General features: G+C 42.7%; 2 protein-coding genes across 11 annotated transcripts in view; one reads left to right on the top strand and one right to left on the bottom strand.

The window, feature by feature from the left end:
* FAN1 (FANCD2 and FANCI associated nuclease 1) overlaps window positions 1-1,675 on the top strand; it is a 41,984-nt gene extending 40,309 nt beyond the window's left edge. For 7 of the 10 annotated variants that reach the window (XM_013993249.2, XM_013993248.2, XM_021098740.1 and 4 more), the window contains one exon: window positions 1,419-1,675. In XM_013993249.2, coding sequence (XP_013848703.1) covers window positions 1,419-1,556 — 138 coding nt within the window. In that variant the 3' untranslated portion in view covers window positions 1,557-1,675. The remainder of the gene's footprint in view (window positions 1-1,418) is intronic. The other 3 variants (XM_003121666.6, XM_013993246.2, XM_013993247.2) reach the window with 1 other exon arrangement.
* The window catches only part of MTMR10 (myotubularin related protein 10), a 50,136-nt gene continuing 30,482 nt past the window's right edge, over window positions 3,489-23,142 (bottom strand). Inside the window, exons 8-16 of the mRNA XM_003121665.4 lie at window positions 22,465-22,552; window positions 22,299-22,387; window positions 20,039-20,169; window positions 18,555-18,624; window positions 17,307-17,377; window positions 12,687-12,856; window positions 11,177-11,347; window positions 7,610-7,792; window positions 3,489-6,581 (exon numbers count right to left, since the gene is read on the bottom strand). Coding sequence (XP_003121713.1) covers window positions 5,988-6,581; window positions 7,610-7,792; window positions 11,177-11,347; window positions 12,687-12,856; window positions 17,307-17,377; window positions 18,555-18,624; window positions 20,039-20,169; window positions 22,299-22,387; window positions 22,465-22,552 — 1,567 coding nt within the window. The 3' untranslated portion in view covers window positions 3,489-5,987. The remainder of the gene's footprint in view (window positions 6,582-7,609; window positions 7,793-11,176; window positions 11,348-12,686; window positions 12,857-17,306; window positions 17,378-18,554; window positions 18,625-20,038; window positions 20,170-22,298; window positions 22,388-22,464; window positions 22,553-23,142) is intronic.

Genomic DNA, 23,142 nt, shown 5'->3' with positions numbered 1-23,142 from the left:
GTTTCTCCTTTTAAGGCTGTTAGTAGTTTCCTCATGGTATTGAGGTACTCCTATATTGAATGCATATATATTTACAATTGTTCTATATTTTTGGATTGATCCTTTGATCATTATGTAATGTCCTTTGTTTTTTGCAACATTATTTTAAGGTCTGTTGTGTCTGATGTGAGTATTGCTACTCTAGCTTTCTTTTGATTTCAGTTTACATGGAATATCTCCTTCCATCCTCTCACTTTCAGTTTGTATATGTCATTAGAACTGAAGTGAGTCTCTTGAAGACAGCAGGTATATGGGTCATGTTTTTTTTTTTTTTTTTTTTTTTGCTGTTTCTAGGGTTGCTCCTGCGGCATCATGGAGGTTCCCAGGCTAGGGGTCTAATTGGAGCTGTAGCCGCCGGCCTACACCAGAACCACAGCAACGTGGGATCTGAGCTGCGTCTGTGACCTACACCACAGCTCACAGCAACGCCGGATCCTTAACCCACTGAGCAAGGCCAGGGATCAAACCTGCAACCTCATGGTTCCTACTCGGATTCATTAACCACCGAGCCATGATGGGAACTCCTAATTATGATGTTTCTTAAGTGTCGTGTTCTTTATGGTTCTGTGCTTTTGGGGTTCATTGAGGTTCTTGGATCTTTGGATTTATAGTTTCCATCAAACTTGCAATTTTTTTGGTTATTACTTTTTCAGATATTTTTCTCGCTTCCCTTTGGAGACTGTAATTAAACTCCTATTAGGCTGCTGAAATGCTTTGTTCTTTAAAAAGTTTTTTTCAGTACTTCATTTTGGATAGTTTCTATTGCTGTGTTTGGAATGTCGGTCACCTGCAGTGGACAAAACTGACAGTTCCTGCTTTTGTGGGGCTGCTATGTAATGAAGAGTTTTATTATCAAAACCATGAAAGAAGTGTATAGGAAGAACTCGCTTAGCCATGAATTTAAGCTAGTCATTGAAGGTAAGATGTCAGGCACAAGTAGAACAGGGAGAAGTGTCCTAGGTGGAGGGACAGTAAGCATAAGGAAGGCCCTCCCGTTGGGTGGAAAATGTCTCAGGAGCTGAGAGGAGGCCTTTGGCGTGGTTTGCAGCAGCCAGGTCATACGGTTTTGTAGGTCATGGTGAGAAGTTTGCATTTAACTGCAGATGTAACAAAAAGTAATTGAAATGTTTTAATCAGAAAAATCCAGTGCATGCTTTAAAACTATTTTTCAACTGCTATATTAAGAATCAGTTTACTCATTCTCTGTGAAGAACTGTCCAGTTTCTACAGAATATTAATTTCACATATATTTAGTTGCTATATATATATAAGTACAGCAGTGTAGTAGGATAAGCCATAGTTATTAGTGTAAACTACTGTAGCTTATCTGAATGGCTCATCGCAGTAAGACACTAATAACTTTAAAACTTATGTTGCAGCTGGTGGAAGTGAAAGGTCCCAATGACCGTCTTTCGCATAAGCAGATGATTTGGCTGGATGAGCTGCGCAGGCTGGGGGCTGAGGTGGAGGTCTGCCACGTGGTTGCAGTTGGAGCCAAGAGCAGGGGCCCTGACTGAGAGCTGTGGAGTTGGGAGTATCTCCTTATATGTGGTGTAAGATTTCCATCTAAGCATAAAGTATACTACATCTAATTTTGAGCTTGTTATTGTAATAAACCTGATGGTTTAATGACTCATCATTGTATAGGGTCTGTGTATCACAAAACTTGGTACTGGCTTGAATACCCTCACAAATTCCACACAGCAGGTTCTCAACTTTTGTCTTTTGTCTTTTTAGGGCTGCACCCACAGCATATGTAGGCTCCCAGGCTAGGGGTCTAATCAGAGCTGTAGCCACCAGCCTACGCCGGAGCCATAGCAACGCCAGATTCTTAACCCACTGAGCGAGGCCAGGGATCGAACCCACAACCTCATGGTTCCTAGTCGGATTTGTTTCCGCTGTGCCACAGTGGGAACTCCATGAAACTTAAAAAAGATCCAAACCTTGGTGGCTATTTTAGGAGCTTGGATGTGTATGTTATTGAATTAGATTTATAGGAAAGCTGGGAAAAAAAAAAAAAAAGATGATTCATAGCTTTGGGTCTTTTATAAAAGGATCTAAAAAGTATATTAGAATCAGATTCTTAATTGATGTAAGTTTCTCTCCACTGCCCTCACATACTTGGCTGTTAAAATTCTTGTTTTATGATTCTCAAAGAAGGGCATAAACAGCTGAAATTCTGATTTCTTCAGCAGTTAAGATGCAGGTTCTCATTAAGTTCCTTACTATTTCTGTATGCTTGCCATAGCTGGGCCTGCATCACCAAAAGGATAGGCAGTCATTCATCAAAAGCAGCTATCTCTTTTTGTCCTTCTCCTTGGGAACATCCTATAACTAGAGGCAGTTTCTCATGTGCAGGCAGATCTTGTTTTCTCGTGCTTTGCAGATACTGAATTTTGTACAAATCAAAGGTCTGGAAACCCTGCGTTGAGCAAGTCTACGGGCACCATTTTTTCTAGCATTCGCTCACCTTGTATTATATTTTGGTAATTCTCGCAGTATTTCAAACTTTCATTATTTCAAACTTTTTCATTATTATATTTGTTAAAGTATGGCTTATTGAAGGCTCAGATGATAGTTTTAGCAGTATTTCTAAAGACAAAGTGGAGACTTTCCTGTTGTGGCTCAGTGGTTAACGAATCTGACTGGGAACCATGAGGTTGCAGGTTCGATCCCTGGTCTTGCTCAGTGGGTTAAGGATCTGGTGTTGTCATGAACTGTGGTGTATCTTGCAGACGCAGCTCGGATCTGGCGTTGCTGTGGCTCTGGTGTAGGCCAGAGGCTACAGCTGCGATTAGACCCCTAGCCTGGGAACCTCCATATGCCACAGGAGCGGCCCTAGAAAAGGCAAAAAGACAAAAAAAAAAAAAAAAAAAAAAAGTATGGAGACTTTAGATACAATGCTACTACACACTTAATAGACTAGCATATTGGAAATACAACTTTTATATGCACCGGGAAACAAAAAAAATCCATGTGACCTGCTTTATTGTGACACTCGCTTTTTCATGGGGGTCTGGAAGCAACCTGCAGTATCTCCTGGGTCTACAGGCACAGGGCTGTTCGTCGCCTTTGGACGTTTCAGCTGGGGGAGGTGGGCATGGGAAGGGGTTTATCAGAACAGCAGGCCACGGATGCCTCCCCCACAGAGTAGCTCTGAGACCTCCCCAGGGAAGTGTTTGTTAGTCCCCAGCTTTTCAGTTTATTGGCTGGAAGGATGAGTTAGGGCACAGTGATGAACCCACACAGCCTTAGCGACAGCCAGTTGTGAACTGATGTTAAAAATGCACTAAAACAAAACAAAAACACCACCACCACACTGATCACTACCTTGTGTTAGCAGGCAGGTTGAGTAGCCAACGCGCAAGTGCAGCTGGAAAGAAACATCTTTGCACCTTGACTCGGTTGTGTTCTCAGAGGTGATTCACAGTGATAACAAAGGCAAACGATTTCTGTGGACATTTTATTCGCAGTCAAAACATCCTTCACATTCATCACTGCTGAACAACAAGATCTCTCATCTTCCTGCTCATCTTTAACTCAGGTCCCTCAATCTCTCAAAATCAAGTTTTTAACTACTTGAGGTTACTGCTACAGCAAGCTGATTTTGTTGAAGTATATGCACTGAATAATTTTCACCCTCTGTTAGCACAAATTAATACACTTTCTTAAATAAAGTTAGGTATTTTTGGTTTTAAAATTGGTTTCTATCACAAAACAACCAGTAAGACACTGTACATCTTTGAGTTGATCCTAGAAAGTCCAAAGCTACCTGACATTTGTGTGGCCTGCTGTCAGCACAGGCTTTGCAGGGGGCTGTGGCGTTGGGCTCTCTGGGGCAGCGTCTGTAACTGCTTTCGGACCCTGTCCCCACTCACCCTCTGTGCTGGCAGAGGGGCCAGGCAGCTTTGCTGGGGCCAGGGCTTAAGGCTGTTATAGTTGTTTTTCATATTATGCACGATAAATTGTGGCACAATAATCATGATACAACAACTGTTCAGCAAAAATAAAACTATTTTACTACATTCAATTCTCATACAAAAATATGCACATTTTCTATTTTAAAACAGTTTTAATAGTACCTAATCCTTTTTAAACTTGCAAGTTAGAAAAAAATTACTAAAGGGGTTGAAATAAATGTGTGAGGGAAGAAAGCTATTGAGAAATAAATGCTCAACCTGAAAAAACATAATCGATTTAGAACAATTTATAATAATAAAAAGGCAGCCTGATGAAAAAGGGAGAAGATTTACTATACCTTCAGTGGCAGGATATACTGTGGGGTTTTAAGGGGACTAGAGCTGGTTTCCAATCAAGGACTATAAAGTGTTTAATGGCAATAATGCTATTTATATAAACTGAAAAAAGCCCTCATTTTCTAGGCAAGTTGGCAAAAACATTGGGTTTATCCACAAGGTAAGTTTCTAAGACACTGTATAGGAACTTCTGTCTCTTTAAATTCAGAGACATTATTCAACAATTTTTAAAAGGCAAACAATTCAAATGAAAACAGCTACTTGTTACATGTGAAGGTAAAACAGTTTTGAAAAAACTTGTTGTTTTTGGAAAGGGACATAAGCTAACTAGAACTTAATTATAAAAAATTTTTTTAAAAGCTTAAGATGGCAGTTTAAGAAACTCTAAATAACAGCCATAGTTTAAAAATCCATCTTTTAAATAGGGATCGAGGGGTGTTGGGGGAAATGTTGTAAACGTTACAGCCATGACAGGCTTAAGCTTTAACCCCACAGCTTTTGGCTCGGCTCTCATCCCTCCATCTAAAAATGGGAGTTTTAGACCAAGAACACTTTTCTGTCTGCTACTCAGACTCCTCTTAATCCTGTTGTCAAAGGTTGGGCATGATGGGATGCTATCGCTGTTCACTGAAATGGCAGTATTTTGAGACAAGTCCATTTTTATTCTCCTTTTCTTTCTTCCTAAGCATTAAGTGCCCTGTCTGCGGGAGGGAGGGGCTTCTGGGCGAGTGACCTGACTCTTGACCTCATTGCTTATTTCCAAGGGAAATTTCCAACAAGAGTTCACCATATCGAACTACTGATGGGGCCTCTGTTTTTGAGGGTGGGTTTCAGCAATGCTGCTGCACCAACACCGACCACCCCCTGTACAGCTGATGTGTCCTGGTGACTTCCAGAGGGACATGTGGCTTTGGGGACTCCTGGCTGTTGGTACGAAGCTGAGTGTGAATAGCCTCTTTCCAATGTGCAGTGGGGCTCTACCTTAAAGACAAATTCTATTTTACTCTGTGGTATTTATATCTTAATATTAATGTCAAAGGCACTTAATCTACAGCAAATGCTTTTAAAGTCAGCAGTGCATATCAATTTAAAGTTAGTCCTATGAAGTTAAAAGCAAACTCATGATTTAAAAACACAGTGATCTGCGGTCCCAAACACAGTGATCTAAAATAAATTATGGTCTTGGAACACACAACTCTCAGGTGTGCTTAGTTAGATAATAGAGCGCAACCAGAAAAATACACAAATACCTGGGGTTTTGGTGGCTGCTTCTTGAAAATATAGTAAGCACTGATTTCCTCATTTTCCTACTGCTTGCTTCTCAGCGTTGCTAAGGCCACTGATGATCAGGGAGCCTGTGGGAGGTGGCTGGGAAAATGGATGTGGACAAAACATGTCACAGACAAAACCTGATTAGCTTGACGACAATAATATAAGACTGTGGGGATGTCTGCTTGCAAAAGACCTATAAATGAGCCAGACAGAATGACAGGACAGGGACATAAATAACAAAATTTATGCCTATCTTTTAAAAATACTGTGAAGGAAGCATAAATCAACATGTTTTTACCTGTTAGTGCAAATTTCAAGTGTTACTCTTAATAGAAAATTACTAGAGCTTCAAATGCCTAGGTTGGCAATTTTAATCCAGAGGAAAGTGTTTCTAGCTCCCTCAGAAAAAAATACTACGTTTTAGTCTTCATTCGCTAGTGTCTCAGTAGATAACCATATTTTGGCCCCACTTAAAAATTTGCTTAATGGCGTTCCTAAAATGCTTCGCCTGCACAGATTGCCTACTGGGGAAAAGGGAAAGGAGGAGGAGAGAAAGTCCGGTGTCCCCGAAGTGTCGTGTGGACCGCTGGAGCGGAAGTACATCCTGCCTTGGTCTGGCTCGGCACAGCGGGTGTCCAGGAGGCCCCGGTGTTGCCGCAGTGTCCTGCTGAGCACATCCACCTCGTCTGCCAGCAGCGACAGCTTGTGGAAGGCCGTGATGAAGCCCCCTTGATGGATCTGGGCCTCTGGGACCCAGCGGAAGTAGCACAGTTTCCACAGCTTTATGTATGCTCCAGAGAGACGCGGCAGAATTACCCCGTGCAGGTCCACAGGGCTGGAAAACCACTCTCTGAAGAACTGCTCCATGCCCCTGTCCTGGCTGTCACTGTGCTGAGGAGGCTCTGGCTTCATTTTTAGTATCAGTGAGTTTCTCCTTGGAAGGAACTCTTGGTCACTGATGACTCCATTCTTTAAGGAAGCTGGCATTCCTCTTAGCGTGGAGCTGTAGCTTTTCTGTATGGAAGAGAGATGTTAGGGTTATTTTCCCGAGATGCCCTTTTTATTAGAAAGACAGTAAAAGTATAATGGTTAATGTAAACTTGGTATTGTGAAAAACTGGCAGAATTTCAACTTTAAAGGACATTTTGTCCTCTTCCTGGTAATACCTGTTTCCATCCTCCTCCACTCAAGTTTAGCATTTTCAGGCCTCGACTCTGCTGAGGCCATAGACTGCATGGGGTGGGGATGACACCCTACCCATCATTGCAGGCCACCGCAAAAAAGCCAATATTGCAAAAAAGCAGGTCATGTGAGTTTTTTGCTTTCTCAGTGCAGATGTTATGCTTCCAATATACTACAGTCTATTCAAGTGTGCAGTAGCACTGTGTCTAAAAACTGTGCATATTTAAACACCTTATTGCTAAAAAATGCTATCATCTGAGCTCAGTTGAGTTGTAATCTTTCTGCAATAGTAACATCAAAGATCACTGGTCAGAGATCACCATGACAAATATAATGAAAAAATTTGAAATATTTTGAGAATTACTAAAATGTGACACAAAGACAAGAAATGAGCAAATACTGCTGCAAAAAGGGCACTGACAGACAAACTTGGCACAGGGTTGCCACCAACATTCAATTTGTAAAAAATGTACTATCTCTGAAGCACAGTAAAAAAGCCAGTGCGGTGAAACGATGTCTGCCTCTCATTTGCTTAAGTGTACATTTCTAAGATTTCTGGGCTAAAGAAAAGCTAGACCTGGCTGACTGAAGAAAGAACAGGAGGAGTGGACAGGTTTTAGGAGATAGGCCCTGGGCGCAGGGCTGGAATCTGACTCTTGAGGTGACAACCAGGGCCATCCGACTCGACACCAAGACACAAGGTCAGGGCACAGTCATGTGAGTGAAAAAGTGATGCTCCCTCAAACCCACACTGGCACAAGCAGTGACTGGACTTTAACTACTCTGCCATGAAGAAGAGGTTTTTGGTTATGTGTGAGCCAACATCAGGTTTTCACTGTTAGTGCATTTTTGTAATTTACCTTTGTCCGTTTAAAAGACTTCACAGAACCGTTCTGTACACAAGGTGTGCTCTTTCCAATGTACAAGGGGTTATGGAAAAGGGTGCAATCCTTTGCTGTAAACTGAAGAGACCAGTCCCAAACTGAGGGGAATTTTAAACCCTTTTCATCACCCAACTGGATATTTTTGCTTATAGCAAATTCCTGCAAAATAAAACATTTGAACTTCTGTGAAACAAGGCCAAGCTAAAGATTTTCTCATAACAAATTCCTTTTTGGTAAGTTATTCCTCAGTATACAAATTTTCTGCACTAGAGCAAGCACAATCTCATGGGAGCAGCACGCTCCATTTCCTGAGAAGAGAGAAGCCTGGTTCCCTGCAGAACGAGAAGAGCGTGTTTTCTCCCCAATCACCAAGGAAGCTGAGCCCTCTGGGCAATGAGAGCATCATTACAAGACGTGAAATTTCACTGGTGGGATACCATAAATGTGCCAAAGTAATTTTTATGATAGCAGCATTTTACTCTTTAAGCACATGATCACACATTTATGTAAGTTACCTGTTGAATGAGACTTGGTAAGTGGATTAGCAAAACAATCTCTGGATGGAAATCACTGTCCCCTCTTACACTTTTTCTAAGTGGGTAGCCTACTTCACTCACCCAGTGACCTCGAACATCTGGGCCACAGCTCAGGAGCAGGGAGACAGGAATCCACTCTCCATGGTCTGCGCACTGAGGCGGGGCCCTTTGCTCACAGGACTGTACCTCAGCCCCCCGAGGGCTCACGCAGCCTGGAGACTTGGCTTTGCCACCACAGCAGACCCAGGCAGCACAATGCTATGGGGTGAAAACCAACTGTCTGGATGTGGAGGAGGAAAGGAGTGGCCCACTCAGTGATGTGGAGAAAGGAACTTGTCCTGGCCCAGCGACAGAGCAGCCCACAATAGTGTATACAGATTAGCTCTCTGGAGGAAATAGCCCCAAACACCAAGGCTCTGCATGGTGGGAAATGATACTCTTACTTTCTGCTCTGTACCATTTAGCATTCTCCAGAATTTCTACAAAGAACAAGAATTTCTTTGGAAATTAGAAAAAAAGGCAGAGACTAAATGTTATCAGGAAACAAAATGCTGCAGTCAGGAGGCCAGGCCCGGCCATGGGCAGTGTGGCCTGAGACCAGGTAGGAGATGGTTAAATTAACTGATGACCTTGGGCACTTCACATTTTCTAATTCAAGCAAATACAACTTAGCTCCTTAAGCACCAAATACATTAACGATTTTTTTCAGTTGTCTGAAATTTCACCATATATATGCAAGGATAAAAATCCATTTGCTTTAGAAAATAGTGTTATTAAGAGCTGAAATCTAGTGAAATATAAACCCCAACCTGTTTTAACAGTCCTTATGAGAGTATGTAAAAACAGTCATCTTTTTGTAAAGTGAAAACTAAAAATATTTATCGCCATGAAGTTCAGATTTTGCACAAATAGGCTCTGACCACTAGTGTGAGGCGGCTTCAGAGCAGACAGAGGAAGCCCTTTCCCGTGGCTGTGTGGAAGGACTGAGAACAGTGCTAGGAGTCAGACCCTCAGGTCAACGCCAGCACCCCAGAGACACATGAGCAGCACTGATGGCTCCCAGGCCCGCTGTGAAGTCAAATCTCAAAAGTAAAGGGCTGAGGGAGTGAGGGATTTGTGTATTTCCTGAAAAAGGCATCTGAAAAAAGCCAAATTAAAAAAACATGACACCAGAGCATGGGGCAGGGAAAGCAGATGCTACACATTTGTTTTTTCTCTCCTTAAAAAATTTTTTTTAAGTGAAAGTATACTTAGCTGACTTACAGTGTTGTGCCAGTTTCTGCTGTATAGCAAAGTAACCCAGTCACACATGTTTACATTCCCTTTCTCACATATCTTCCATTGTGTTCTATCCTCACAGATTGGACACAGTTCCCTGTGCTGTACAGTAGTCTCACTGCTTATCCATTCTAAATATAATAGTTTGCATCTACTAACCCAAATATCCAGTTCAAACATACTTAACCTTTATTACAGTGGAGAAGTCTATGTGTGAACATACCCTGGCCCACCCAGCATCTGGCCAGGGAGCAGGGGTGAGGAGTGAGCTATCACCTGGCCTCCTGAGCCCTTGGTGCAGGTGCTCACCCAGCAACTGCGGTCCTGGGGCCTTGTGTTTTACAATGAGTCGAACGAGGCTGTTTGATCTCCTGGCCTCATGTAAACCTGGAAGGGTACTGTGTGAGTGTGCACCATGCATGGCTGATGCCCAGGGCAGTGAGAGAAGAAAAGAAAGCCAAGGGCAGGCAAACACAACACCCTGTGAAGGAGACAGGAAGAGGAGTCCCTCCAGCCCCATCTGTTTTATGGACAAGCAGTGTCCCCACCTCAGGAACCCCTGAGCTGATTACTCGTCTGAGTACAGCAGGAAGAGAGGTTATAGTCTTTCAGGGAAGCACAGGACGTATTTTTAAAGACTTCCTTTCCAAACCGTCCAACCTAACACACCCCATGCCAGTGCCGAGTGTTCTGGAGGGCAGCTGAGACTTGGCTCCCCACACTGAAGTGACCTGCTCTGCCACCCTCTGGACCCCACTCCTGCCTCTCCAACAGCTCCAGGCCCCATCCTTTGCTGTGGGACGTTCCTCACAAGTGGGTTCTCCCTGATTCGACCATCTGAATAAAGCCACCTCTTACACGGCCAGCGCATTTCTCCTTTACAGCCTCAACCCAAATCTGATTCTGCAAGACAACCGGCTGGTGCTTCTGTTCACAGCAGGTCTGTCCTACCACTGTCAGATAGGTGTTTATGAGTGAGAAACCCAGGCTCAGCATCTTCCCAGTCCCAGGCCTGACGGCCCCCAGATGGCCCACAAGAGTGGTCCTTTCTGCTTTTCTCAGTGGTCACTGCAGCATTTACTAGCCAGTCTTGTTGTTTCAGATGTGGGTGAACAGAACTTGTGGTTCTGAAAGGCTCCACCAAGGGCAACCAGAAGCTAGTTTCAGGTTTGGCTTGAGACCCTTCTTCGTCATGTTCTTCCTCTAGGTCAACAAATGGCAACTAGAAGCTGATGGTCCTATGTAAAAGTGACTGCCATGCAGCAGGTGGGGTTCTGAGGGCACCTGAAGCAGTAATACAATCATGCCTTCATTTCATCTCTGAGATTCCTTCTCCACAGAACTCTTCAATAATTCGCTCTGCACAAATTTTATTCCACTGACCCAGGAAATAAATGTCCTCAAATAGGAGCTTATTGAGTACCCATTCAGATAGCCCAAATGTGAAAATAGAAAGACAAAAGCACAACATTTAAGGTGGTTACACTAAGTTACATCTTTAAATTGGCTTATTATGAACAATATGCACCAGAGAAAAATACATAAAAACACTCATAAAAATGAAACAAGTTCAAGGTCCTAGATTTTTCTGTCTTTAGATTATTCCTTCAGAAACTGCAGCTTAAAATGGAAACTAAGACAGTTTTAAATACACAGCTAATTGTACTTCAATGCTATCTCAATAAGGTTGTAAAAAATGACCATGGAGCCCCAGCTGCAGCTCACTTACTGTGCTCTGCTTCACACGCTGGTGAGGGGAGTTGAAGAGGAAAGTGCCAAACAGGGGCACACGGGTGCTGTCATGCAGCACGGCCAGGTAGGTCTCGGAGAATTCAAAGGCTGCCGGGTACTGCTCTAGCAGCTGCCACACGGCATCCAGGAACAGCAGAAACAGGGGAGCCTGGCAAACACACATGGGAATGGGGTTACTTAATTTTTCCTGCAGTTGTCCATGTTTATTTCCCAATTTCTTGTTGATATGAAGAAAGAGGTTAACAGAAAAACAGCTAGGCCTGAACACATGGCTCTGAAGCTGAGCTAAGGATACATGAACAGATGAGACAGAGCTGGGTGGTAACACACGTCACAGCCTTTCTTTGCCTGAATAGTATGCCGAGCTAAAGTGGCAAGTAAATAGATGGGCAGGGTGCCACTGTATGAATTGGGGGACACTGAAATATATGTTTAGGCCAATCCTGGAACTAATTCTTTACAACAATTAAAATGCAACAAACAAAAATCCGCTAAAAAGACTTTAGCTTTTAGTTGACCCTGCAGGCTCAGCATTTGGAAAACCTTCTGGAGTTTGAGGAAATAGTTGGCACTGGCCACTGGATTACATGCTCTTCAGGACAGCAGTGGATGACAGCTAGTGTCCTGCCCAGCACATCCCAAGGAGTCCAGCGCCTTAACAGTGAGGTGTTCCCTGCCAAGGTCTCCTCAGATGATGATAGTCTGTGTTAGTCACTAGACACCCTGAGTCACACTGCTCTCTCAAACAACCCTCACTGTTAGTGGCTTGCAGAGCCTTTCCCAGCTTCACTATGGACCCAAGACAGCCACCAACCCACAGCTGTTATAAAGATGTCCCTCTCAAACTTTCCACTCCTAACACATGTGCCCCATTTTAAGAAGCTATGATATTCCAAGACTGATTTTTCAAAGTAGCTCATGTGCTAGCTGTCTACTTTGCTAAAGAATTAAGCATTTCTTTTTTTTTTTCTTTTTTAGGGCTGCACCCAAGGCATATGGAGGTTCCCATGCTGGGGGTCAAATTAGAGCTACAGCTGCCAGCCTACACCACAGCCACAGCAACTCGGGACTGGAGTTCCATTTGCAACCTACACCACAGCCCATGGCAACGCGAGATCCTTAACCCATGGAGTGAGGCCAGGGATCGAACCCGCATCCTCATGGATACTAGTCGGATTTGTTTCCACTGTGCCACAACGGGAACTCCAACACATTTCTTTAAGCAGTTTTCAACTGAAGAGAAATTCAATAGACAACTTTTTAGAAGTTTACGTACATAGTTAAGAAAATTTTCCTAAGTATCTCAACTTGGACTCTAATCTATCAATCAGTCTTAGACTAAGGAAGCTAAGATACACTGCAATACAATGTAGATGCAATATTTAAAATGCCTCCTTATCTCTTATGGAGGGAACATCTCTTCACATAATGACAGGTTTTAGCTCGTGTACATTTAAGGACTGACAATAGCACTAAGATCTTGTTACCTCCTTCTCCGATCTCTTTAAGTGGTTGCATCTATCCAGGAAAGGGTATCCTGCCATGACCCACTCTTTCTGTATCAGACTCTGAAATCCAGCAATTGTTCTAAAATAGGGATCCAGCATCACTTGAATGAGAGAAGCTACAACGCAGCTCAAGTCTCTTCCCTCCTCCTCTGTCAATAAAATGGAAAGAAAAAGATTAGCACATTGAAAAATGATGAGAGAGAAAGTGAAGGAAAGGCAAATTATTCAGTACTCTGTGCCTAGGCTGCCTTCAAAATCATCCATGTTTGGAGATTTTATTCAGACCCAGCAACTCTAAAGTATTATAGACTTTTATTTACTTATTTATTTATTTTTTTCCTCTTTAGGGCCATACCCGAGGCATACAGAAGTTTCCAGGCCAGCGGTCTAATCAGAGCTACAGCTGCCAGCTTATATGCCACAATCACAGCAACGCCAGATTCAAGCCTCCTCTGCGACCTACACTACTCATGGCAACACGGGATCCTTAACCCACTGAGTGAGGCCAGGGTTTGACGCCTCATCCTCACAGATACTAGGCGGGCTTGTTACTGCTGAGTTATAACCAAAACTCCATACACACTTTTTTTTTGGTCTTTTTAGGGTCACACCTCCAGCATATGGAAGTTCCCAGGCTAGGGGCTGAATCAGAGCCCTAGCTGCTGGCCTATACTACAGCCACAGGAATGCAGGATGTGAACCACATCTGTGACCCACACCATAACTCATGGAACAATGAATCCTTAACCCACTGTATGAGGCCAGGGATCGAACCCACATCCTCATGGGTACTAGTTGGGGTTGCCAAAATGGGATCTCCCCTCCACAGACTTTTAGATCGACTAAATTAATTTAAAGGGAGATGGCCTTTTACATACTAGTATTTTCCAGATAATTAGAAGCATATCCCTCACATTTTTTACATTTCAGTGATATGTGGTAGAAACTTTTTAAGAGTCCATTCTATTTCTGCTTTGCCAAGGATATTAAATATCATGCAATCTTTCTACTGACAACTCCACTGACTCAGAGGTACAGGAGAGAAACGGAATTGTCCACCATCCTGTGAAATGGTGGCAAACATTTCCATCACAACTTCTGTGGCTGGTGACCTTTTTAATGAAGCCAGTAATAATCTGATAGCAAAGCCAGTCAAAGAAATCAGAAGAAAACTATTGAATAATATCCCTTATGATTAAATATAAAAGTCATCAATAGAGTATGAACAGGACAAATTTTCTCAGGAATGCAAGAATTTATCCTAGAAATGCAAGGTTGGCTTAACATTGACAAAGTAATACACCTAATAATGCAGTAAAGGACAAAATAACATGATCGCCTCATTAGATGCATAAAAAGCATCTGTGTGATGAAAATTCAACATTCATTCTGGATAAAAACTCTTAGCAAACCAGGAATCGAAGGGAATTTTGACTTGACTAAGAGGAAATCTACAAAAACCTATAAGTAACATCATTCTTAACAGCAAAAGACTGAATGCCTTTCTCCTAAGATGGGCAACAGGACATCTGCTTTGGTCAGGTGTACTGCACATTCCTTGAGCCCTACTCAGGGAAATTAGGCAAGAAAAATAAAGGCATCCAGATTGGATAGGAAAAAGCAATAACGGTTATCTGCAGACAGTGTGTGTGGCTGTATGTGAAAACAATACAAAACAAACCTGTATGGAATCCACAAAATGACTACTAGAACTATTCAATGAGTGCAGTAAGGTTGTAGGAATTCTATACACAATAGCAATGAGTACACAATAAACCTGAAAATGAAGTTAAGAAAACAACTGTATTCACGACACCAAAAATAAAATACTTGGAATTTAACACAATAAGTGCAAGAGTTGTGCACTAAAAACTATAAAATACTGCTGACATGACATGAAAGAAAACCCAAATAGATGGATATTCATTTCATGGGTTGGTAGATTCACTATTGTTACAATGGTACTCTCCTCAATCTATAGGTTCAATATATTCCTCTCAAAATCTCAGTAGGATTTTTTGCTGATCCTAAAAGTTATACAGAATATGAAGGACCTAGAATTACGAAACCAATTTTTTCTTTTTTTTTTTTTTTTTTTTTTTTTAGGGCCACACTAGCAGCATATGGAAGTTTCCAGGCCAGGGGTCAAATCAGAGCTGCAGCTGCCAGTCTATACCACAGCCACAGCAACACGGGATTTGAGCTGCATCTGCAACCTATGCCTCAGCTTACAGCAACACCAGATCCTTAACCCACTGAGTGAGGCCAGGAATCAAACCTGCATCCTCACTGACACTATGTTGGGTTCTTTACCCACTGAGCCACAACGGGAACTCCAGGAGAGCAATTCTGAAAACAAAGTTGGAGTACTTACATGTCTTAAGTTCGAAATGTACCCCAAAGCTACAGCACTCCAGAGAACGTAGTACTGGCATAAGGACAGACATAAAGATCATGGAATAAAACTGAGAGTCAGCAGACCTTTGTCGAGCACATCAACAAAGAAAGAACAGTCTTGTCAAGAAATGGTGCTGGGACAACTCAATATATATGCGAAAGAGGTGATACAGACCTTTACCTCACATCATACACAAAAACTTCAAAATGAATCACAGACGTAGATGTAAAACTATAAAATGTTTACAGAATAAAATACAGGAGAAAGTCTTCAAAACCCTGAATTAGCCAAGAAGTTCTTAGATAGAACACTAAAAACATGATTCGTAAAAGAAAAAAATGGATAAAGTGGACTTCATCAAAATTTAAAAATTTGTGCTTCAAAAGTTATCAAGAAAATGGAAAGACAAGTGTCAGACTGGGAGAAAATATTTGCAAATTAGATAAAAACATAAAGAACCTGTATTCTTAGGACTCAATGATAAAATATATAACTGAGTAATAGGTAAGAGGTTTGGTATTTCAAAGGCAAAACACTAATGGCCAATAGGCACAGGAGATGCATTAGGAAAATGGAAATAAAGGAAAGTTCCCGTCGTGGCGCAGTGGTTAACGAATCCGACCAGGAACCATGAGGTTGCGGGTTCGGTCCCTGCCCTTGCTCAGTGGGTTAATGATCCGGTGTTCCCATGAGCTGTGGTGCAGGTCGCAGACGCGGCTCGGATCCCGTGTTCCTGTGGCTCTGGTGTAGGCCAGTGGCTACAGCTCTGATTCGACCCCTAGCCTGGGAACCTCCATATGCCGCAGGAGTGGCCCAAAGAAATAGCAAAAAAAAAAAAAAAAAAAAAAAAAAAAAAAAAAAAAAACCAACAAAAAAACTACAAGGAAATCCCACTTCACAACTAGAATGACTACATGCCTCAAGGAAGACAATGAGAGTGCTGGCTAGGGTGTGCTGCTGAGGGGAAGGTGAACAGGGTACACACACTTGAGCACACAGCTTGGCAGTCCCTTACAATACAAATGTACTATATAACTGAACAATTCCATTTCTAGGTACCCCACCCACAATAAATAAAAGCATATGTCCCACAAAGGCTTTTCTATGAATGTTAAAAGCAGCACAATTTATAATAGCCAAAGAGTGGAAGCAATCCAAATATCCATCAACAAGTAAATGGATAAATAAAACGTGGTATTTACAAGACTGGTACACTCCTCAGAAATAAAGAGAGACAAACTGCTGCGACATGCTATGTGAAAAAACTTCAAAAACACGTATATGAGATGAAAAAAGACCATACACTGTATGATTTCATTTAGAGGAAACATCCAGAAAACGCACATCTAGAGACAGAAAGCAGGTTAGTGGTTGCCTAGGACTGGGAAACAAGGAATCTTTCCAGGGTGATGGAAAATTTCTAAAACTGGACCCTGTCTATTTACTAAAAATTATGGAATCACGCATTCAGTACAGGTAAACTCTATAATATATAAACTACACCTCAAGAAACTATAAATACATCTAAAAAAATGTTAGTAGAATGCAGGCTCAGTATCTCTTCTGAGGCATTTTATGTTACAACAATTGCATAAAGGAATGTGCGAAGTAGGGTTTGGCAGCAGGATGAGAATCGCCACGGCTGAGAGAGAGGTCACTGGAGGGCTGGGCTCTGTATGCATTTGCAAGTTACACTCCAAATGCATCGGTTAAGCGTTTCTTTTTGCGTTTGTTTTTTTCCCCCCCTAAGGCTTGTTTTTTCACATGATTTTGTTAAAGCCAGTTAAATGTGGCAGTTGGTAACCATATTTCTGTAAGCTTCAGTAGCAGAGCATATTCATAAACTATGCAATGTGAATATATTATAAAATCAGGTGGTTCATGGTTTATTAAACTTCATCTGTAAGCTTAAAAATTCTACTAGCTGTAAAGTTACTTGACATACAATTATCCTTTGCTTAAATGAAAGATTTTCTCCATATATAGGAGAAAAATTTCACAGAGGACAAATAATGTGACTCCTTTCTCTTCTTCTACCAAGGATTCTGTGTCACTATTTTATTCTAATGATATGTGGGGTCTGTAGTGTATGTGATGGCACTGCAGTAAGTAAGAGGTAGCTAAGATGCATGTAATGTCTTGACTGCGGATCACAGTCAAGCTGGCTGGCACAGGGACCAGTGTGTTCTATAATGAATTACCTTGTAGGACTACAGACAGACGTTTGCTTTCCAGCATGTACACAAGTTCTGCTGAATGTTTAAGGAATGCCCTGGAAAGAGAAAGGGAAAAATATTGTTAAAAACAAAATTTCCACTAGAAATATTTTTTATAGTACTTGAAATCAAGCAAATCTAACCTTTCACTACACGCATTTGTATTCTCTATAACCTTTCTGAATTTCCTCAGTATTTATATGATTCATCAAGTATATTTTGACCTTATCAGGGAAATTCATTAACCTTTTGTATAAATAAATATGTTGATTTATGTGACATTCTTTTTTTTTTTTCCCCTGGGCCACATGGAAATTGCCAGGCCAGGGGTCGAATTGAAGCTGCAGCTGCCAGCCTACACCACAGCCATGGCAGTGTGGGATCAGAGCCATGTCTGCAACCTACACCACAGCTCACAGCAATGCTGTATCCCCAACCTACTGATCGAGCCCAGGGATCGGATCCACATCCTCATGGATACCAGTCAGGTTGTAACCCACTGAGCCACAACAGCAACTTCCTACATGACATTCTTTTTTTTTTAATTTTTTTTTAAAATTTATTTATTTTTGTCTTTTTTTTGCTATTTCTTGGGCCGCTCCCGCGGCATGTGGAGGTTCCCAGGCAAGAGGTCGAATCGGAGCTGTAGCCGCAGGCCTATGCCAGAGCCACAGCAACACGGGATACGAGCCGCGTCTGCAACCTACACCACAGCTCATGGCAACGCCAGATCGTTAACCCACTGGGCAAGGGCAGGGACCGAACCCGCAACCTCATGATTCCTAGTCGGATTCGTTAACCACTGCGCCACGACGGGAACTCCCTTACATGACATTCTTGATATCACCAAACTACAGACAGAGATGGTATCAGTGATTTTAGGGATGGTGAGGGGATGTGGGGGGTGTGGGCGTAGGAGGGGGCCTTTGGTGATGGAGAGCTCCGACTGTGACGGGGGTCATGTGAACCTAAACACGTGAGGGGCCATGCATACATGCACACGTGCAAGAGCAGGTATAAGGTGGTGAGGTCTGAGTCAGGCCTGTAGTTTGTGTTACTGTTGAGGCCCTGGTTGTGAGAACTGCAGTCTAGTTATGTGAGATGTTACCACTGCGGGAGGCTGGGTGAGGAGTGCATGCTTCTCCACAGTATGTTTGTACCTCCTGTGACTCTGTAATTATTTCAAAAAAAAAAAAAAAAAAAAAGTTAAAAAAAAAGAGCACCTGTACCAACCTTACATATTCTAACCACCGTGTATTTTCCAGTGAAGACAGCCATTTCTCTTCAGTTTCTTCAAATGGTTCTATAATTGATAATTATATATATATATATCATCACACATACATCTAAAATTTTTACACTTCTTTTAAGCTGAAATTTTCATAATCAAATTCAGTTAGGTGACATCACAGTTTGTAATATTTAAAAGTTGACTTTAAGAAAGTGTTATGCACTTTCACTTAATAATATAAACATTTAAGAATATAGGTTATAATTGTATAAAAAATGAGACAAAGTATTCCCCCAGGTCTTCATCCCATCTCTGGCTCTTTAGGGAGATCTTGGGGAGACTGGCCACTCTGCCTTCTAAGGGCTGATTCTGGCCCTCCCTCCTCAGCTTCCTCACTGCAAGCCTCACCCTCCCCACCTCTCCCAGCTCCCTGCTGCCAGTGCTGCCTCCCGGCGCACGGTTTATGTGGCCTTGGTGGGTGACTGCTGCAGGAAAGGGAACACCTTCCTGGCAGGACTTGTACTGCCCTGCCCAATCATGTCCTGGACCGTTTCAAGGAGCCTCTCACTTCATAAACCCCATGCTTCAGTCATATCCACTGACTGGATGGCTGAAAGACACAGTCACTGTGGTGTTTTGTTTTTGTTTTTTTAAGGCTGCACCTACAGCATATAGAAGTTCCCAGGCTAGGGGTCAAATGGGAGCTGCAGCTGAAGCCTATGCCACAGCCACAGCAACGCCAGATATGAGCTGCATCTGCAACCTACACTGCACTTGGGGGAACGCCGAATACTGAACCCACTGAGCCAGGCCAGGCCGCAGCCTCGATGATCCCTGCTATGTTGGGTTCTTAACCTGCTTAGCTACAACAGGAACTCCACTGTGTTTTTTAAACACAACCCCTCCCAGCTCTCCTTCCAGGCAGCACCCACCCATCACTCTGGCCCCCACCATGGCTGTTTCTCCCGCCACCTGGTGACCAGGGGCTCTCTCTGTACACACTTCAAGGAGGACCCATTTTACACCGAAGATGCTTTCATGTGACTCACAGGGCACATTGAAAGCACCTGATATGTAAGTGTTCAAACAGACATAATGGAACTCTGAGGCTGCACAGATTATAACATGGCATTGTCTGAAAATCATATCAAGTTTGTAACTCAAAATATACCTGCATACACTAAAATTTTAGTAAGTTTGTCTGTAAGGTGGAATGCTGTTCTACTTAGCAGACACTTTTATAAAAGTAGCTGACCATGATTTGAAAGTGATTAATTGGTTCACCTTTTCCTTCAAAAGTAAAAGTAGCTTAAACTTCACTTTCTAAGAGCTTCTAAAATTCTCATAAAATAATTTGTGCAGGTATTTCAACAAGCCTCTACTTAATATATCTACTTCTAAATTTTTAAGTAATTACACTTTTTCTGGCATGCCTCATATATACCCCATTCACTATTTACATGTATAAAACAAAAAATGAAATTACCATTAACGCATAGTTGCTTAAGTTTTACAAAAGCCGCCTGTATTTCTTGGATATTGGGCAAAGTCTTATCCAAGTCTGATTTGTAAACATCACTTCTCTGTGGATGACTTTTAGTTATCGCATTACAAATCCTAATAAAGACAAAATCTTTTAGTCACTATTCATTCATTTAGTGAACACACATTTCTGAACACCTACTATGAGCCAAGGCAGTCTCTGAGGGCTGGGGAGGGAGAGAGGAACAAGATAGGCCAGGGCTCAGCCTCTGTGGAGCTTACACTCTATGGTGGTTGGGGGTGGGTGAGAAAGTAACCGGCTGTGGGGTCACGAGGTCAAAAAAACTCCTCTGTGAAGATGATACTGAAGATGAAACCCAAAAGACCAGGAGCTGTGCAAAGACCTTGGGGAGGAATTCCAGGTAAGGGATGGCTGGGGGGAGGTCCTGTGGTGGGACACACACCTGGCTGCTGGGGAAACCAAGAGAAAGCCAGTGGGGCTAAGATGGCAAATCTGAGGAAGGAAAGAGGGGAGGTGAGGTTGAAGGATAAAGAGAATCTGTCCTGATTATGAAGAACAAAATAGAGACACAGAAGGAAGTAAAATAATTCTTAGCTTAATGAATTAAAAAATTAAAAAACTGCCACCAGTTCTAAGGTTTCATAGTTAACAGTGCTGCAGCAACATTTCTGACCCAGCACTGAATCAGTGGACATGTCAGTATAGACAATACAGGACAAGGTAGGACTGAACAGTTAATTAACTGTGTGGTTACGATAAAATTTAAATCCACACGAGAACGTGGCCTTGTGTGGACTCTGGTCACCCTCCTTTCCGGAAAACTGCAGGGTCATTTGGGGGTCACTTGACAGTTATTGGCTTCAGCAAATATGCCTTTGTCATGGAAGCACTGTGGAAAAAACATGCCATCTGACTATACTAATAACAGACGGTGGTACACCATTTCTCAGACTCTCTGAGCCTGTTTTCTAAGATCTTTTTCTTTGTTCCTCATTTACTGGACAAGTACTGAATATTCAATACTGCAGGTATTTCCTGATGTTGAACAGAACTGAACAATGGTATATAAACAGACACAATCCCTTCAACCTCACGGTCTTGTAAGGACAGGCAGTAATCAGACATAACATACACATACAATGAGAAGCTGAGGTAAGCATTAAGGAGAAAAATCAGAGGTACAGAGAATGTGTAACTTAAGGGACCAATCTGACTTGGGAGATGAGGGTACTCTTATCTTAAGGAAGTGATGTTTGAATGGAGATGCAGAGGATGAGTGGTGGGCAGGCATGCAGAATGTGCCCAGAAGAGATGGGGTGCTGGGAAGAGATGTGAGGGAAGACAGGAGGGCCCCTCCGACACCCTGGCAGAGGAGGAGCTGAGGCAAGCTTCCTGAGAAGTGAAGGGACAGAATCCTACCATGGCCTGGATGAGGGAAGGGAAGTAGAGAGAAGGCACTGAGGATGATCCATGGTTCCTGGGGGATGGCTGGGAGAGGGTAAGGTGCTCATATACTTGAGTTTGGGCTTGAACATGAATTTCAAGGCCCTCTGAGACCTCCACGTGGAAAATGTCCAATCAGACTGGGGATATAAATTTGATAGTCACTAGCGACACAGCCAGAGCTGAGCATTAGGAAGGGAATATATATGGAATGGGAAGAGGAGGTGGCGCGAAACAAGCTCTAAATCCTGTTTGGAGAGAGGAGGGCAGTGAGGAAGGGGAGCTTCTGGAAGTGGAGAGGAGCAGGAGCCAGGAGTCCAGAGGACTTTCAGAGAGCCTGCCCCACAGTGGTGCTCAAGGGTATAAGGAAGCCCAAGAAAGTCCTCCTACTTCGATTGCACGGAGGTCACCTGGGACTTTGGCGGATAACTTATTTGTGACAGCTAATTAAACCACCATTCTGGCAACTGTGACTTTGAAGACCCAGGACACATGACACCACAAGAAAAAGCTGATTCATCCTAAAGTGTCTCAAACTGGTAACTGCTATACTTTGAAAATTCATTAAAGCAAGGTGTCAGCAAAGTAAGATCCTCAAATGTCTTATAAATCAAAGAATTAAATTATACTTTGTCTAGCTCAAGTGATAATTTTAATACATTCACATTCTTTCTACACTGCTAATTCTTGTATAGACTATATGGTGCTTTCCAAATATCCTTTGCTGGTCAGGAGTTTACTGTACTTCTCTAGAACAATAGAAGATGCCACTGACCACCCCCTCACCTCCCCAGATTACCTCTGGTCAACCCTCCTCTGCTGCAGCACATCTTTAACGAGGGCCATGCGCACAAGAGCACTGCCGTTCGAGTGGCTCCAGCACCAGAACTAGGAGAGAAGCAGGGCCTTACTTGACTGGGTAGTTAAAATGGACATCAGTATTAAATCCAATAGATATCACTTACTGGCATCCTTCTTCCAATGAAAGAATGGGAAAAGATCTTTAGATCTTGGTCTGCTAAAGAGCTTGGCACAACAAAGTACTCTGGAAGGCTGCAGAGGGGGAAAAAAAGCAGGTAAGTGGGCAGCTAAGTGGATTAATGTGGGTCCTACTCAGCAGCCATGAGGTGGGCACCGTGGGTGATACTGATGAACCTGGATGTCTCAGTCTGGAGCATGTCCCATGTGGTCAATTATCATAAAAGTTATACTTATGGCAGAGAAAAAATACAAAGGAAGCATGTGAAATATTTTCCAGAATGACTATAATCAAACATGTATGCAATTTCTGAAAACATACTCCTTTGTTCTTCTGACAGGTAAGGAGACACCAGACCCCCAAACCAAGCCAAAAGCAAAGTCACAAATCTACTGAGAGGCTTTAGCTCCTTCTCATCTCCCTCTTCTAGTTTCCCATCCCACAAAGGCAAGCTGACCCCAGGACACTGATTATTGAGCAGTTACTACCAGGTGGACTCACTGCATCTGAAGACTTTTCTTTTCTCTGCTCCACATGGCTGGGCAGGGGGACAGAGGCAGGCCTGTCACATGCTTCTTAACAGGTAACACCCCAGAGCATGTTGCCAAAAAGTTTAAATTCAAGCAGAGGCAACAGAAGAAGCCCCTTCCCCAGCACTGCACTC

This window comes from Sus scrofa, chromosome 1, assembly GCF_000003025.6.
Source record: "Sus scrofa isolate TJ Tabasco breed Duroc chromosome 1, Sscrofa11.1, whole genome shotgun sequence".
Classification (NCBI taxonomy): Eukaryota; Metazoa; Chordata; class Mammalia; order Artiodactyla; family Suidae; genus Sus; species Sus scrofa.
Note: the sequence above shows the minus strand (reverse complement) of the source record. Positions and strands in the feature narration are given on the sequence as shown.